General features: G+C 46.1%; 1 protein-coding gene across 1 annotated transcript in view; it reads left to right on the top strand.

Annotated features, from left to right (window-relative positions):
- The window catches only part of CLPTM1 (CLPTM1 regulator of GABA type A receptor forward trafficking), a 77204-nt gene that overhangs the window by 12042 nt on the left and 46098 nt on the right, over positions 1–19064 (top strand). The window contains exons 2-4 of the mRNA XM_068250880.1: positions 13824–13951; positions 14242–14365; positions 15493–15651. Of these exons, the coding sequence (XP_068106981.1) occupies positions 13824–13951; positions 14242–14365; positions 15493–15651 (411 nt within the window). The remainder of the gene's footprint in view (positions 1–13823; positions 13952–14241; positions 14366–15492; positions 15652–19064) is intronic.

Below are 19064 nucleotides of genomic sequence, written 5' to 3' on the forward strand. Positions count from 1 at the left end.
GCGTGCGTTATGCCAATGCGCACAGTGTAAAGCGTACGTATACTTCCACTGGCAGTGAGCCGGGTGCAGGTTGAGCCGACTGACAGCTCACCTTGCTGCCAATAAAATCCCCGGTGGTGTTAAATACTATTCCCCCTCCGAGTTGTAGCAACTCGGAGAGCGATGTAATTCGCGTTCTGGTGAACGCGGGATCCCCAAATTATTATTGTGCAGCATAGCACTAGTGCTATGACAGCGCCCAGCTTCAGTGCCTGCGCGGAAGTGACTGCTTCGCAGTGTGAATTCAGCCCTAAGCTTACCTGTGTGCTACTGGCTATGGAGTAAGACTCTGGCCTGAATCGTGTATATATTGTGCCTGCCTTTTTTGCCTAAAGGGGAAGGGGCCCATACACTGGTCAATTTCAGCGATCGATTAGCCGCAAACCGATGCATAATTGGCCGATTGATTTACAGCCAGTTTCGATCGATTTGATAGATCTGATAAGATGGAAAATCTAGGTCGATCTGCTGCTGGCAGCATAGATCGATGGCCAAAAGAGTTGGATTGGATCTAATGGTGCAATAATGCATTTAGATTGATTTTTCAATGGATTTCCAATAGATTTTATTCTGAAATCTATTGGAAATCATTTCCTAGTGTGTGGCACACATCAGATTCTGGTCAGAACCGACCTGACAGGCATCTGACAGAAATCTATCTGATGGTCAAATCTGCTGCAAATCTCTGTGTATTTAACCTCCCTGGCAGTACGCAGTTCCTGAGGCTGCATCCGCGGGAGGGATTTTTTGAATTAAATTTGCTTTACCTTTGTAGCTAGCACTAGGCTAGCTACCATTGTCCCACGCACCCTTCTGATTTCCCCCCCCCCCCCCCCCCATCGGCGCCGGGATCCTGCGAGAGCCACAGCCTCGTCAATGAGCTTCAGTTGTCGCTATGGCGTCGATCGGACATGACGTCTGACGTCATCGACAACATGCACAATCCCGATCCTCCCCATAGCGAAGCCTGGAGCTGATTGGAGAGGCTGCGCCATCGCGGAATCCGGGGGGGGGGGGGGTGTATGTATAATGGCGGCGATCGGGGCAATCAAAAAAAGAGCGGAGAGACTTGGGGACAATGGTAGCTAGCGAAGTTCTAGCTACAAAGGCTAAAGCAAATTTAATTAAAAAAAATCCCTACTGGGGCAGAGAAATCCTCTGTGGCGGCTACCCCGAGTGTAGGTCGTAACTTTGGCTAGACAGGTTTAGTGCCTACTGATCCAGTCACTAGGGAGCAGGGATGAGCTCCGAATCATATTAGGATGAAGTCCGAATGAGTTTCATTCAGATTTCATCTTCCTAATTAGTGCAGCTGAGTGGGTATGTGTGCGGGAGAGGGGGGGGTGGCATTTAAACTTACCCAGCAGCCTTCTTTAATCCATCCCACGCTGCAGTCCAAGCCATGTCACGTGACTATTACGCTTCCTTCTTCAGCCCAGAAGGAGGAAGTGTTTTTAGTCACGTGACTGCGGCTTGGAACGCAGCGTGGGATGGGTTAAAGAAGAAGGCTGCAGGGTAAGTTTAACCCCCTCCCTTCCCCCCCAAAAAAACCTGCTCAGCTGCACTGAGGAGGATGAAATCCTGATGAAATTCATATTTTAACTGAATTTGATCCGTAGCTCATCCTTGCCTGGGATACATTAAGAGCCCGCTTCCACTGAAGTGGTTTCCGCTCCGAATCCGCAGAGTTTCCCCGCACACAAATCGCACAGGGAAACTCTGCCATAGGAAACTATGGCGCCGGCCGAATTGCTTGCGCTAGCGATTCGTCCGAAACTGCCGACAGTTTTCACGCAGGAGGCTGCGAAATTCCCTAGCCGTGCATGGCACGGCTTCTGGGATTCGCCTGCGATCCCGCACACCCGGAAGTGCCGCCGTGCGTCTCACTGATGCGTGCGGCACAGGTGGAAACGGGCCCTTAGTGAGAGAAGGGGTTGGCTCTATTTATGAATTGTGCTTAAGCCTAAAAAACAGCTGCATTATCTGTATGACTTTTGTATGTTCTCCCTGTGCCTGCGTGGGTTTCTTCTGGGCGCTCTGTGCATTCTGCTTCTGCTCCATTCTGCTAAAATTTCAATTAGTTTTTAGCTGGGTGTGAACGAGCCCTAAGATCTTTTTTAGGATTGATCCCCCAAAAACTGACAGCATTGTAACAGTGGTGGCTTAGTGGATAGCACTCTCGCTCTCGGTTCTAATCCCGGCCAGGGCACTATCTGCATGGTTTGTATGTTCTCCCTATGTCTGCGTGGGTTTCCTTTGGGCACTCCAATTTCGCCCCGTGTCCCAAAAACATACAAATAAGTTAATTAGCTTCCCACTAAATTGGTCCTAGACTACAATGAACATATGACTATGGTAGGGATTAGATTGTGAGCTCCTCTGAGAGGCAGTTAGTGACAACACCATATATTCTGTACAGCACTGTGGAAGATGTTGGGGCTATATAAATACTAAATTATAATAGGTTGTTATGATCCAAAATGAAGCTTGATCGTTTGGTAGTAGCAGCCTCTGCCTACTCTGGCCCTGCAGTGTTTACATTGGTTAGCTGCTATATGGTACACACCTTCAATTCCCACAATGCAACAATGTTCACTTACAGGAAACTGTCAGGGCCACGGTCATGACATCACACTGTGGGAGAGGGATTTCGCCACAATAATAATGTCAGCCATACAGACCCCCCTGATGATCTATTTGAGAAAAGGTAAATATTTCTTATGGGAAAGGGGGTATCAGCTGATTGGGATGAAGTTCAATCCTTGGTAACATTTCCATTTAATGGATGGAGTTCCCTGGATGAATGTCCTGCTGATGGGCTTCCATAAAGCCTTGCCCTGCTGGTGGCCGAGAGCACTGCTCTGCTGTACTATGGGGCTTTGAGAAGTCGGGCACATGAGATTGTTGATTCTTGCTTTCATAAGTCCTCAGCATTGCTTTGTTCTGTCTAGTGGTCTTTTGTAGAATGTGTTGTTTCCGTGAAATAGAACCCGCTTTTCTCCCTGCATGGAGAGACAGAGGCTTCATTGATTGCTATGTGTGTGCACAGGGTATTGAAGTTGTTTGGGGGTAAACAAGCAGTGTTTGTGGCCATGCTAGAGACATGAGGGCAGTGTTGTTACTAGAAACAGCTGATCCTCAGTCTTCACACTTATTTCAGCTCTTCAATAGTTTACTTAGTATTTTTTTCAAAGGACAACAATCGGGGAAAAAAAAAAATAAAAAAAAAAAAAAATAAAAAAAAAATATGATGTGCATGTATAAGATGTACATTTGTTCGAGTAGAATGCGCTAGAAATTACTTTTTTATTTATTTTCCTACGTTGCTGTCACATAGGTTGTGAAATCTGACAGACCTGATAGGCTTTGGACTAGTCCATCTCCTCATTGGGGACTCTTGGGGACTCTCAGGAATTTCTTTATTCTCAAAAGCACTTACTGTACGGCAGTTGCTCAATCCAACTGTCAAAATAGTGTGCAAACAAATAGGGGAGCTGGCTGGCATCTTTGTATAGATCCTTTCCATAGAGTGCTTGTGCAAAGAATAAAGGAAATACTGAGAATTCCCCATGAGGAGATGGACTAGTCCAAAACCTGTCGGATCTGTCCGATTTTTACTGCCTACTGTAAGGCCTCATTCTCACCTAAAAACTAAAACACAAACGTTTTGTGTTTTTGTGCGCTGGTTTTTTTTTTTTTTTTTTTTACCCTTCCAAGCGCTCCACTGCGCACTGTTTTTGTAAAAAGTGCATTTTGTAAGCAGTTTTGAAATTCACGTTTTTTTTAAGAATAAACACACTGTATTTATTTGCGTCAGGGAGTGAACGCAATTGCTGCACAAATCGATTTTGTGAGCGTTTTGCGTTTTTCCTATACCTTCCATTATCGCAAAAACGCCCCAAAAATGGTGCAGGCAGCGCTTTGCTGAGCGGATCGGAAACGAACGGCTCAGATGAGAACTCTCTCATAGAGAATCGTTGCACAAGCGTTTTGTGGGGGATGTTAAAACTCGCCTGCGCTTAAAAAAAAGTGGAAACTGCCCCTAGTGTAAAGGTGCGTACACACCTCTGATGAATGTCGCCCGTCGGGAATCAGGACCGATATATCATATATGTACTACTGTTTTGTTTCTTAGCTGTACTACACATACACATTATATTTTCACTTCAGATTCCTTTTAACGAAAGTGGTGTTTTTTATTTCCATGATTACACTTTGCACAAGCTGCTACCCCTTTAGGTTTGTCCATCTGGGACCTCATGCTTTATACACTATTATTGCAGATGTATTGCAACATTCAGCTTGTTAACCTTGTTGCCGGAAGAGCTCTGTGCAGACGCTCCACCTAATTACAGTGTCTAATATGGGCACATGGGAGCACATCATCGCACATAAAACACAGTTCTGTACTTCTCGATATTTGTCAGTGCACTAAATAAAAACCTTAAAGGCCAGATTTCCTAAGATCCAAAGAAGACAGCTGTGATAGATCACTGTGTATCTCTGTGTTCCCGTGCATAGCCTGACCGCACCCAATAACACCACAGATTCTAATCCTTACATATTACATGGGTTTAATTGTGTAAAATAAGGTATTTATTATTTCTCCCATCGTCCTCCAGGATGGCTAAGGATGAGACATTGTCTGCTCCCTCCCCAAACGGAAACACCTGCAAGAGTTAAAAGTTTAAGGCACTGCCCTATAAAGGACCTCCCCTTCCCTGTACATTCAGTTTTTTGTTTGTTTCCCATTTCACCTGGACGTTTCACCTGCTTAGTTCTTTATTTTATACTGTGGTATGCCTGGGGCGCCCATGTATTAGGTTAGGGTTTGCCTGTATGGTGGTGGAGGCCGTGGGTGGTGAGATCCCGGCTTTGGCTACAACCTGGAGGGGCAGAGGTACCTGGGTTGCAGTCGTCTGTCCAGAAGGAGGATCGCCGCCATTGCCGCCTATTCAAAGTTCCCTGTGTAATGGCGGCGGTTAGCGCCGTCCCGGATGTGACGTCAGACGCGTACGCGTCACGTTACGCGTCACTTCCGCTGGCCACGGATTGAGTGAGGGAAGGCTGGGGGGCGGCACCCTCGCTCTGGCAGAAGCGCATTTAGCGCGAAGAGACACACACAGGGACGCCGGTCAGCACGCCAGCATGGAGCAGCAGCAGACCTCCGCAGCGGCAGCCATGGAATCCCGGCCTGAGGATACACAGCAGGAGCAGGTATGAGAGGGAAAGTTTTGTGCTGATATCCCTACATATCTGAGTATAAATGCTGAGGGCCCCTTGTTATCTGTTTTTCAGCCTGCAAGACTGAGATGCCATAAATGTAATGTAAAGTTACACGAAGGGGCTACTCGGGATATATGCAAAAAGTGTTATTCCCTTGTTAAAAAACCTGGAACTACTGAGCAGGACTCAGTACAGACTACTGTGGCTCTTTTAGACCTAGTCAAATCAATGAAGGAGGAAATGACCAGTACATTTTCCGCTTTCAGAACAGCCCTTATGGCTAACCCGGTAGAAAACCAGGACCAGCCAGGGCCTTCTACTCCTAATTTACCAGTTATTCCACGAGTTCAGTTGACCCTGCCGGCTCAGTCACCTCGACCTGAGGGCACTCAGCAGAACGCAGAAAATGATCCTCTATCTCAAGCTTCGGGTTATGAGTCAGAGGAAGGGGAAGCAGTAGCTTCAGATGCAGATGATTCGGTGGTAATTAAAGTTCCTAAATATCTCTTTAATGGAGAGGAAACTGAGGAACTTTTAAAGGCAGTCTATGAATCCGAACAGATTAAAATTGACTCCCCTACAGTATCTGCTCAAGATAATATTTATAGAGGACTGAGAGCTAAGGGGTTCAAAACCTTTCCAATTCATGATTCCATTAAGGACTTAATTAAATCACAATGGAAGGACCCGGAACGATTATTCATTCCCCGATCCTTTAAACGGAGGTTTCCGTTTAAAGAGGAAGACGAGGTCCCATGGGCTAAATGTCCAAAGCTGGATGCAGCCCTAGCCCAGTACTCCAAAAACACAGATCTTTCTTTTGAGGATACGGGTTCGCTTAGGGAACCCATGGACAGAAAGGCAGAAACACTATTAAAAAGGGCCTGGGATGCGGTTTCCTTTGCATTCAAGCCGGCCATTGCTTCAATATGCCTAGCCAGAAATTTAGATAACTGGATGAGAGGTCTGCAACAGCAATTAGCTGACGGGACACCTCATGAAACAATTCTAGAATCCTTACCAGTCATGACAAAAACAGTTTCATTCCTGGCAGATGCGGCTTCAGAGACTTTGAGAGCATCAGCAAAGGCTGCAGCACTTATAAATTCTTCCAGAAGGGCAGTATGGCTCAACACATGGGAGGGGGATTCTACGTCAAAGCATAAGTTATGTGCCTTGGAATTTGAAGGAGAATTTTTGTTCGGTAAGGATCTCGATACGGTCCTTGAAAGATCCTCTAATAGGGGGAAAAAATTCCCAGATAAGAGGAAAAAGACAGTCCAGAAAGGATTTCAGTATAGGAGAGGAACACCACGAAGGGACCAGGGAGTTAGAGGTACTTTTCAAAACAGAAGATGGACTTACAATGCAGGGAGAGGTAAGTCGTCCTTTCTCTTCAATAAGCCCGGCACCCCTGCCCCAAAGCCCAACAAATGACATACAGTACCAGGTAGGGGGGAGGTTGACCCAGTTTGCCCACTGCTGGAAGGAAATAACGTCAAACGCATTTATTCTAAATCTCATCCAGTTCGGCTACAAAATAGAATTCAAGTCCCTCCCTCCCCCCAGCCGTTTAATAACAGCTTCCCCAAGGGACCCAGCAAAGGCAGAGGCTCTAAGAGAATCCATTGTATCCCTGCTACAAAAGAATGTAATTGTAAGAGTACCACCTCAGGAACGGTTTCGGGGGTTCTACTCAAAGGTATTCCTAATTCAAAAGCATTCCGGGAAGTATCGAATGATCCTAAACTTAAAACCCCTAAACCCTCACATTGTGGAAAGGAAGTTCCGCATGGAGAGCATCTCTTCAGTCAGGAATCTAATCTGGCCAGGGGCCTTTCTGGCCACTGTCGATCTGGAGGACGCGTACCTTCATGTTCCAATCCACGCGGAATTCCAAAGGTACTTAAGATTTGCGGTACAGATAGGAGAATCCCTATGCCATTATCAGTACCGGGCGTTACCCTTCGGCATTTCGTCAGCCCCAAGAATATTCACAAAGGTTGTGGCGGAAGTGGTTGCTTTTCTACATCTCCACAATGTGAGGGTCGTACCGTACCTGGACGACTTTTTGTTCCTAGCAGAATCCGAAGCAGCCTTAGAGAAAACGCTCGGTTTCTCTCTGCAAACCCTAAGAAATCTAGGTTGGTTAATAAGTATGGAAAAATCCCACCTGGTGCCCAGTCAACAGAGATTATTTCTAGGACTACTATGGGACACGGAGGAGAAAAAGGTATTTCTACCAGAGGACAAGGAAATGAAGCTGATACAAAAGGTACAGTATTTTACGACAGAAACCAGAGTGTCTCTTCGAGAGATAATGTCATTGTTGGGACAAATGTCCTCCACATTCCCAGCGGTAGAGTGGGCGCAAGCCCATTTCCGACAACTCCAGCATTGGTTCTTGACCATTTGGAACAAGAAACAGTCTTCTCTAGACGATCTAGTGTTAGTCCCAGATCAGGTCCTAGAATCTTTTCAGTGGTGGTTACTCCCTCAAAAGTTATCACAGGGTCGGGCCTGGATACAACAACACCCTCAAAAGATTTACACGGACGCCAGTTCTTGGGGGTGGGGAGCGCATTACCTCACGCACCAAGTCCAGGGAGCTTGGGGCCAGGATATGGCACACAGGTCATCGAATTTCAGGGAACTGATGGCAATAAAGTTGGCCCTTATCCACTTCCAAAATCAAGTAATCTCAAGAGAGATACTAGTGTTCTCCGACAATGTGGTAGCAGTATCTTATGTGAAGAGACAAGGGGGAACCAGAAATCAGATTCTCAAGGATTTGGCTCTAGAGATAGTGGCATGGGCAGAGCAGCATGTGATATCCCTCACAGCGGTCCACATTCGCGGGAAGGACAACACTTGGGCAGACTCATTAAGCAGGGCTCCGATTCAGGAGTCAGAATGGGAGTTAAAACAGGAAGTTTTTCTGCAGATAGTGGACAAGTGGGGCTGGCCAACCATAGACCTCTTTGCATCTCCTCACAATGCGAAGCTGGAGGAATATTTTTCTCTCCACCCATCGGTACCCTCGAGTCACTTAGATGCGCTGGCCTTGGACTGGCCAGAACAGCTACTCTATGCGTTCCCGCCATTCAATCTCATTCCACAGGCTTTGAGAAAGGTAGAACAGTCTCAAGCGACAGTAATATTCATAGGACCATGGTGGCCAAGAAGGTCATGGTTTCCATACCTTCAATCCCTGACCCGGGAGGGGCCTTGGCACCTGGGAGACAGGCAGGATCTGCTGATCCAGAAGTCTATGTACCACCCAAACCTCCAGATGCTGAAATTAACAGCATGGATATTGAAGAAAACTTATTGATAAAGCAGGGATTTTCAAGTCAGGTCGCTACTACACTAGTAAACTGCAGAAAGTTGTCTACAAGAAAGAAGTATATTAAAATTTGGAAGGCTTACTCCTCCTGGAAAGAAAAGCAGGGGTTTAGATCAGATGATCTTACGGTTATTTTGGAATTTTTGCAGAGTGGGGTAAATATGGGGCTGAAAGTAAGCACCCTAAGAGTACACATATCTGCATTATCAGTGTTCTTGCATAAACCGCTTTCTAAGGAAATTTTTGTTAAAATTTTTTTGATTTCAGTGGCAAAAACTCAGCCTATACCTGAAAAGTTGGTCCCACCTTGGGATTTATCCTTGGTTCTAAATTTTTTAACGACAGAAAGGTTTGAACCTATAGCTCTCACTCCATTAAAGAATTTAACGTTGAAGGTCGCTTTCCTGGTAGCTATAACCTCAGCCAGAAGAATAGGAGATATTCAGGCGTTATCAATTAAGGACCCATATATGGTAATACACCCAGATAGGATTGTCTTTAAACCTGACCCCGCCTACTTGCCAAAGATGTCAACAGCTTTTCACCGTACACAAGAAATTGTTTTACCTTCATTTTCCCCAAATCCGCAAAATGATAGAGAGGTCCAGTGGAACAAGTTGGATGTCAGGAGATGTATCTTAACATATTTAGAAAGGACAGCACCATGGAGGAGGTCTAGCCATCTCTTTGTTTCATATATGGGGACATCTAAAGGGCTTCAGGCATCCAGGGCAACAATAGCTAGATGGGTGAAGCAACTGATTTGCTGGGCTTATAAGGAGTCACAGGAGTCAGCCCCTTCCAAGATCACAGCCCATTCCACTCGATCTTTAGCAGCATCTTGGGCAGAAAGATCAGGAGCGAGTCTGGAACAAATTTGTAAAGCAGCAACATGGTCTTCTCATAGAACGTTTGTGAAGCACTATAGAGTGGAGCTGCTATCCAGCCAAGACCAGAGTTTTGGACGTAAAGTGTTACAAGCCATCATCCCTCCCTAAGGTAAATCTCTCGTTTGTCTCATCCTTAGCCATCCTGGAGGACGATGGGAGAAAGTCCCAGCTGCTTACCGGTAGCCGTGTTTCGGCGAGTCCTCCAGGATGGCTGCTTAGTTCCCAACCCTATTATTAGATATGTTACGTATGTATGATGAAATGGGAATTACTCTAGTATAAACTGAATGTACAGGGAAGGGGAGGTCCTTTATAGGGCAGTGCCTTAAACTTTTAACTCTTGCAGGTGTTTCCGTTTGGGGAGGGAGCAGACAATGTCTCATCCTTAGCCATCCTGGAGGACTCGCCGAAACACGGCTACCGGTAAGCAGCTGGGACTTTCCTTTTATCCTATATAATAAAACCCCTATGTCCCTGCGTACACCTGTCTCTGTGTAGCGTTGTCCATGCTTTTTGCTACTGCGCATGTGTGCAGCACGGACCCAGCCTCACAGAGACAAGAGAACGGGGCCAGGGAGCCGAGCGGGCGGTCGGCTGTGGAGCGGGCCGCAGGCCAGGGGTGTGCGCGCGGGTGACGGGCGCGCGGCAAAAAACACAGACCTAGAGCCTGTTTTTAAACGGGCTTAGGTTCGCTAGTATATTATATTTTTATTTATAATGCTGTTACTCTCCAGAGAGCCACTTCCTGGTCACTGGGGAGAGCAGCGGAAGATGTCAGAAGAGTGTGGCGGAAGAGAGGGGGTTTCCCATCCTGGGTGTGGCTGAACCAGAAATAGCCATGAAAGTAATCTCCACCCCCTTCACACACTAGATACAATTCACACCATTAGGGATGTTCAATGAGATGCAAATCATTTTTCCTTGCATTCAAATTTCATGTGTATGCGGACATAATGTGCGGTTCAACTTTTTTGTTGCGTTCCTGTGAAACAGGGAACACAATGCCGCGTCCCACTGGGAATGGTTTTAAAGGGAACCTGAAGTGAGAGGGATATGGAGGCTGCCATGTTTATTTCCTTTTAACTCATTTAGAACGGCATTGTTCCGGCCCCTTGACCACTTGAGGACCACAGTGGAAAACCCACACTAAAGACCAGGCTAATTATTGTGAAAATGGCCATCGCAGGTTTAAGGCCTAGCTGCAGGGCCGCACAACAGAGCACACACACGTGATTCCCCCCTCCTTTTCTCCCCACCAACAGTGCTCTCTTTTGGTGGGGTCAGATCCCCCCCGGATGTTTATTTGTTTGCTTATTTTTCACTTAATGCTTTTTTTTTGATTGTTTGTTTGTTTGTTTTTTTGTTTATATTCCCCCCCCCCCCCCTCCCTCCCTCGGCTGGCCAATCCATGTGATCAGCTGTCATAGGCTTCAGCCTATGACAGCCGATTACCGCCAACAGGAGGGGACAGCCGTGTCACACGGCTGACCCCAGTACAGCGCTGCTGTTGATCGCAGCGCTGTACAATGTGTAAAGAAGGCTGTTTCGCCATCTGCCTCCCGAGAGGCGATCGCCACCTGGAGACTGAAGGCGGGGCAGAACTCCACTCCGAGCAGGAGATGCGCGCTCAGCCTGTGCGTGATCTCCTGCATTAGCTGGCCCCAGGACCTGACGCCAATTGGCGTTAGGCGGTCCTGGGACTGCCGTCGCGGCCACGCCCATGGGCGTGGAGCGGTCTTCAGGTAGTTAAGGACCAGAGCCTTTTTTTAATTAGAACGGTCAGTGCTCACCTGGTAAGGAGCCAATGGAACTGGCTCCTTACCCATAGGAGGAAGCTCTGCTGCCACGTGACAGCAGATTCTGTGGTGGCGGTGAGCAGGGATTGGCTTAAGACTGTGGAAAGCTGTGGCATATAATCTACACTCCGTTAGAATGCCACAGATGCTGTGTAGATTCTCACTTCCGCACTCTCATACCGGTTAAATAGTACCAGTTGTCTGCTGCGTCACATACCTGAAACCAGTATGGAGCCAATCCAGTCAGACTTCATTCACTAGAGCGATTAGTGGGTGATTCCCACTAATCGTCGAAGCGTTAGCGTAATATTAATCCTATGGCAGTGATCTCAATACCGTGATTGCCGCTGATCACAGGTGATTCGCATTACCTGCAGCATTTTGCGATTCAGTGCTTAAAGAGCTGATCGCACAATGAACGCTTATTTGTCCAGTGATTTTTCTGCGTTAACCGCGCTAGCGGTTTGCGATTAAAAGTGTGAATGGGCCCTTAGAGATTTCTGCTCTGCATGCTTATTCAGGGTCTATGGAGTATTAGAGGCAGAGGATCAGCAGGACAGCTAGGCAATGGCAGCTGCCATATCCCTCTCGGTTCAGCTGTCCTTTAAAATGGATCTGAACTCAGGACACAAGGAAAACAGAGAGAAATGCACCCTGTATGTTTGTAGAGAAATTAGCCTCTCAGTGACTCTGATCCATTTGCGACGCTCCCGTCTGCCACGTGATGGGCGACATACGTTGTCAGTGTATGAGCCCTTAAAGCAGTGGTCCTCAGACTAAGGCCCGCAGGCCGAATGTGGCCCCCTGAGGCTTTGTTTCCGGCCCCCCACACAAAATGTATTATAGATGCGGTCAGCTACATCTTTAAATATTGGTGGTCTGCATATAGAATGGAGCCAGAAAGCAGTAATTCGCTGGTTTCCAATCAAATTCCACATCAGGTGACACTGTTGTCCAATTAGACTGCAGGTTGTCACCTGGGTATGCTTCTGGCCCGCAAAGACTTCTACATCATATTATGTATACTCCGGCCCCCCAGCAGTCTGAAGTATGTTGATCCGGCCCTCGACCCAAAATGTTCGGGGACCCCTGCCTTAAAGGGTCTCTGGTGCAAACACACAAGGAGTTAGCAGTTAGACATGACACCTCCAGTAAAAGAGGTTGCTCTTTCTATACATCCATAGATATATGACAAGAAGCCACATGAAGGCCAACCTCCTGAGCTTCTCATGCAACCAGTGAATGCAAATGTATCCTGCACAGATAATGAGCACATCCACAGTAGGATACGTATCTGTTAGGAGGTATTGCTCCATGTACTCCTCTGCCCCAAGGCTTTTTCTATAGTTTTTTTTCCCGTTGAAAATCCCTGTATAACCTCACACTTGTCGGGGTCAATCTGCCTTCCTCTATCTTCCTCTGCACTTCTTGTGCAATACGTTAGAAGCGTCTAATTGTTGCAGAGGAAAGACAGGGCGGAAATAATGCAAAGACTCCCCAGCTGTTAGCTAGAAACAAATCTAATTACAGTAAAACCTGTTTGTGATGTCTAGGATCACAGTATGCGATCATTTGGGAATTTATGAGAACCATTATGGGGATTCTAATCATAGTAGTTGTTCCTATTCTATACAGTTTTTTATTTAAAGTCTTTCTGAGGCGGTAAAAAAAATAAAATAAAGCAGAAGCTTCTGACGTCGCGCTGGCCACACCGTTGCCGCGCCTGTACCCCTCAGAACATAGCCGACAAAAGCTTGCACATATGCAGTACCGCCGTTGTGCATGAATGGGGTGCAAATATCAGTAGGGTCCCGGGCAGCAGTGTGGTCTGCAGGAGGATGTGCGAGGCCTCCAGGGGATCCAGAGGCTTCCTTCTTCACGATCCATTTTTTTTCCGTTTTTGTATTTCTATTTTATGCTGCCTCGGGTTCTTTTTAAATGTTGGATGTTTTAAATGAGTGGGAAGGGTTCAAGGATAGAACTTCATCCCAATCAGTTGCTGATACCCCCTTTCCCATGAGAAATCTTTGCCTTTTCTCAAAGACATCATCAGGGGGCTCTGTGTGGCTGATATTGTGGTGAAACCCCTCCCACAGTGTGATGTCAGGATCTGGGTGCTGACATCACACTGTGTGAGCCTTGTTGCGTTGTGGGAAATAACAGCTGTTTCCAGCTGCCTAGCAACCAGCATTTCCCTCTGCCCAGGTATATCTATAAAAAAAAAATTATTGCATTGTTAGGGGGTGTGGTTATAGGTAATGGCAGTTGCTGCTGTCTGTCTTTTTTCATGCTTGCCAGTAGTAAAGATGATTATGTGCAGGCTGAAGCCTATCCCTCTCACTTCAAGTGTACTTTATACCAGTCTCTTATGCTCGCAGAAATGTTTAAACATGAGTGCTGCATCCCAGCATCAGCCACTGGTACATCCCTGGATATATTATTATTAGAATGTTCTGTATATATCTGTGGTATTCCATCTATACTTGAAACATTGCTATAGATAGATGTTTCTTTTTTCTCTTACAGGCCAGCCTAAATGGCTCTGTCGGAACTGAAGCAGCTGTTGCTCCCGACCAACAAAACCCCCAACAGCAGCAGCAACAACAGCCACCTCCCCCCAATGCATGGCAGGTGATAAAAGGAGTTCTGTTCAGGTAAGTGATCTCAACCAAGCAGGGCGGTGGAGTCGGAGTCATTTTGGGTATCTAGAGTGGGAAGTTTCATAAACTAAAAAGTTGGAGTGAAATGATTTTTGTACGGACTCCACAGCCCTGCCTACAAGTATCCTTATGTTGTTCATAAAACAAAGTTGAAATCTAATTAAACTGTGTAGAAATGTTGATATGTTCATTTACGGAGAGAAGTCTTCCACAAAGAAAATCTGATCTGTGTTGTGTTCCTTTGATTAGTGATAAAAACCTTAAGATGTTTCTTTTTCCTTCAGGATTTTTATCATATGGGCCATCAGCAGCTGGTTTCGCCGAGGCTCAACACCCCAGGACCAAGCCACACCCACAGGAACTCCTCGACCTCCAAGCCGCAATCTCTTCCCCAAGGATTCCCTAATGGTATGATCGCTACCACCACAACTCCAGCACTGAACAATGTAGGGTGGAATCAGCTGCACATATTAAGTTAGAGCCACAGTTAAGGCAAAGGTTCCTTATATGTACCATACTGTATATACTCTCATATAAGCCGATGTACCCACTTTTCCCCCAGAAACCAGGAAAAAAATGATTGACACATGTCTAGGCCTCCTCCCCAGTATAGCCCCCTCCACAGTAGCTAAATGTGCCCTCAATACAAGCCGTACCTTCTCCCCATAGCCATATGTTTCCCAATGATGATACAGCTGTGTCTCAAGATGCCACTAGATGGCGTCATAGATATGAGAAGCAGTGCCACACAGGAGAAATTCCCGATCATTGCACCACTGACATGTTGCTTGCATGCTCTGCTCCACAAGCCAAAGAACACCGGTAGTCTTGAGCAGCGCACTCTGCACACCATATTGCAGAGGATGGGGGGGGAGCGCATGGACACATGGACACAACAGGGATCCAGCTGGAAAGAGCAGGAGCACTAGTGCACGATCTTTACGCTCCTCTGCCAACAACAAAACCCACTCCACCATCCCTCCTGCTCCACTAATTCACATATAAGTCGAGGGGGTAACTGTTCATATATATAAATGGTATTTAAAAGGACATTTTAAATTGTTCGTAAAAAGTTAATTTTTGCAAAAGCAAAAATAAAATCCACCTGCTACACCAGCTCATAGATGCTTGGGGACTGCCTGCTGCCTTGTTACACCTGTCAGCCTTGAACCATTTAGTCACATGGATAAGATGGGTTGAAAGATTACCCAGCTGAAGCCACCACCCCCCAGCTGACTAACAACTGATGGTTTCAGATCAAATTACTGGATTTGCAAAATCCTTATACGGCAGATTTTATCACAACAGTTGAATGTGGCAGATGTCAGTGCCGCCACATGGCCACCCAGAAAATTGATCAAAACGATCCAGCACCAAAGCTCTCAGCATTAGCAAAGCTTGACTTCTGAACACCCGATAGACAACCCCCACCTCTCCTTCCCCATATGTAATGTGGTTCTTTTCCTCTGCTGTATTTTTATGTGAAGTGGAATTACCCCTTATCCTGTCATTTGTGTTGGTTTCTTGCCTCGCAGGACCTTCATGTGTTCGTTTCAGAGAAAGAGCACTTTACAGACTTTAATTCCAGTGATGCCCTCTTTTGGGAGCAGCGGGACTTAGTATACGGCGACTGGAGTAGTGGCGAAAATCGAGACGGCTGCTACGAGCAGTACGCTGACGTAAATGTTCCAGAGGTGAGAACACGTGTTTCATTGGACAATCTTATTCTGTCTGAGGGTATTAGGGTTTTTCTAATTTTTTTACGTTTCATGCTAAACTTACATGAAATTTTTTTTACGTTAACATAAAATATTAAAGGAAATCTAAATTATTTTCTTTTTTTTAAATGCCCATTTATTTACCTGGAGCTTCTCTCAGCACCCTGAAGTCTTCCTGGTCCTTCGCCATCAACCAGCACTCCACTGTTCCACCGATGTCCCCCTCAAACACTGGCTGCCATGCGCCACACACATCCTCTCTCCACTCCTGCGCAGTAAGCAAACATTGCTACTGCACATGCGCAAAATGGTCCCGGCCACGGGAGTCTTTTAAAGGATGCGACGTTCACAAAAAAATGAAGCAGTCAGTCAGATTACAGAGGGGGACAGCAGAGGAACGACTGAGAGTGGAATCACGGCGAGTTCCCCAACCCTGTCATCAAGGCCCACCAAAGGTACATGTTTTGCAGAATATAACAAACATGCACAGGTGGGGTAATTAGTGTCTCAGTAGTGCTAACTAACTACCTCAGTGGATCTTCACAAAACATGTTCTGTTGGTGGTCCTTGAGGACAGGGTTGGGGAACACTGACGGCGAGGGAACAGGAGGTCTTTAGAGGGCTGGAAGAAGCCCCAGGTAATTAAATGGACTTTTTTTTTTTTTTTACTAAAGGTGCACTTTAAGAACATATCTTACAGGAAACATACAGTAAATGTTTTTTACTGCTCGCTTCTGAGATCTAGGGCCATATGCAATTAACTTTTTTTTTTTCTCCTGAGTTTTCTCCAAGGTGATAATTTCACAACTTGTCATAAAATGCCTTTTAAGCCACCAGCAAGCAAGAAAATACTCAGTTATTTTTATAGTACTTCTTCACCAACTTGTGGGTACTTTTTCAGTTGTAAGATGCTGAAAGATTAGTTTAAAAAGATAAAAGTTCTCTCCTAGGAGAAAACTCAGGTGAAAAAAAAAAAAATTGCATATGGGCTCTAGACTTCAGTAAAAGTTTGTGGAGCCAGCCTGTAAAAGTACAAAATGCAGTGCCGGATGTAGGGGAAGGCCACCAAGGCCTGTGTCTAGGGTGCTGGGACGATTTGCAGTGTTGTGTGGGGGCTCACCATCGATGTTTGCCTTCCACCACTGCCCGCCCCCTGTCTGTCCCCCATGTGCCTCAATCCACAGTCAAACCTCTTTGCATTTTGTCTCCTTCTGTACCTCTTACTCGCTGCCTCCTGCCCGGCATACTTTCTCAGACCTCCGATCAGGGGCTGTTGCTGATCATAGAGAAGAGGAAAGCGAGCGGTGAACGGCTCTGCGAGCTCTGTATGACTGTATACAGTGAGTGACGTCACTGCTCACTTCTTGTATTTGAAGTTTATGGTGCTGTGCACCGCTCGCTTTCCCCTCTTTGAGCCGTGACAACTGCATATATTTGCTAAAAAAATTTGCGTTGACTCAGAAACATTTGCATATCATGGATCATCCATAGTCACAGATGAGGGCAAAATAGATTAAATTCTCTAACTGCATACAGGGTGCATTTCTATAGCTTTTCCTTCAGTTTTGTGCAAGAGTTCAGGTCCGCTTTAAATTAAGCATTTAAAAAAAACCTGATACAATTAAATAGCATTTTCAGGTTCTTCCACTTGATCAGTTGCATTTGATTGAAAATTATTGCAGCTAATTTATCCTTCTCAAAGAACTAATCTTGGTGGAATAGAAGCCTAATACTGGTATATGAAATGTACGTTTATTGTTAATAATGGGTCTTTTTGGCTTAAAAATTTGTGAATAATTTAATCAAGGTGTTCAGTGTCCTACCTGTCACCTGGTCCAAACTAAAAGATATGACAACAGTAATTATTGGCTGCTGACTTTACTACAGTGGTGCTAGATTTGCAGGTGCTGCATTGCAATGCATGATGGGAGCTTATCTAGAGCAGTGCTGTCCAACTTCATGGATGTGGGGGACCAAGCTCCCAAGAGTCTTGATCTGGGGGAGGGGGCGAAGCAGCACATATTGGCTTTTAGGGGCGGAGCTGAGAGAAAGATGTGGGCGTAGCAAAAGTAGTGAGAGGGAGGGGGGGGGGGTACACAGCAAACAGACTAGCCACAGCAAGAGCTCTCGGGCCAGGTGCGGCCCACAAGCTGGGTGCAGGCCACAATTTGGACAGCCCTGATCTAGAAGGCAGTGGGGGCTTTCTTATGAAGCAGATCTTAACCGCTCCATTTGGAGTCCAATGTTGTGTCAGCAGCATGAAAACTTGCCCGATTACCAGCCTGGAGCAGATGTGGAGTCTTCCTGTTGGCTGCAGAGACTCCTATATGGCATAATTTGAATTAGGACCAGGAAAAATGTGATAGATCAGGAATAAATTAATATGGGTGGAACAATGACTATGTTGTTGTCACTCTCGCCTTGCAGTGCTTGGGTCCCAGGTTTGAATCTCGACCAGGACACTATCTGCATGGAGTTTGTTTATTCTCCTTATTTTTGCGTGGATTTTTTCCAGGAACATAATGGTAAGTTACCGTAACTGGTCCCGGCCACAGATTGGCCTTAGACCAGGGGTCAGGAACCTTTTTGTCTGAGAGAGCCATAAATGCCACATATTAAAATGTAATTCTGTGAGAGCCATACAATATGTTTCAAACTGGGGCAGTAGGGCTCACGTCCCTGTTGCCATGGTGATGTGTATACAGTTGATTCGCCAGGCAGCGAAAGTGTCAGGCACGTCTTCAGCTTCTCTTTGGTTTCAGCAACATCAGCAATTTCCCCGAGAGCCAGACAGGACAAATGCAGACTAACAGCTTGTACAATTAGCTAGGTGACTTGGGGGTTGATTCACTTTGTAGGACGAGATCCCTGCACTTTGGCCCAATAGGCTGCCTGTCAAGTGACAGGCAGCCTATTGGGCCAATCAAAGTGTGGGGATCTCGTCCTACAAAGTCACTGGACCTGACAGGGTCCAGAGTGGGATAATTGGAGCAGCCGTTCGTTTTGGGATAGCGCAAGTACGTTAGTTGTGCATGCTACAGTAGTAGCGTGCACTGCATTGAAAATGTTACTTGCGCTGCCACACTAAGCTGTGCTGCTTGAGCAGTGTAGCTTAGTGAATCAACCTCTACCGATTTTGTCTGTGAGCCAGATGTTGTCATCAAAAGAGCCACGTCTGGCTCCCGAGCCATAGGTTCTTTAGACTATCTCAAGGTGGCCACACACAATACAATAAAATGATCCAATTTTACAGCAATTCGATAAATATGATCGGATCTCCCGAAAAAAATCATTAGACTGAAAAATCCGATCGTATTTCCCGTGTGGGGTTTTTTTTTTTTTTCCGATTTTTTTTTATCGATCCGGACAGCTGGAAATTTTTCTTCAAT

This window comes from Hyperolius riggenbachi, chromosome 8, assembly GCF_040937935.1.
Source record: "Hyperolius riggenbachi isolate aHypRig1 chromosome 8, aHypRig1.pri, whole genome shotgun sequence".
NCBI classification, from domain to species: domain Eukaryota; kingdom Metazoa; phylum Chordata; class Amphibia; order Anura; family Hyperoliidae; genus Hyperolius; species Hyperolius riggenbachi.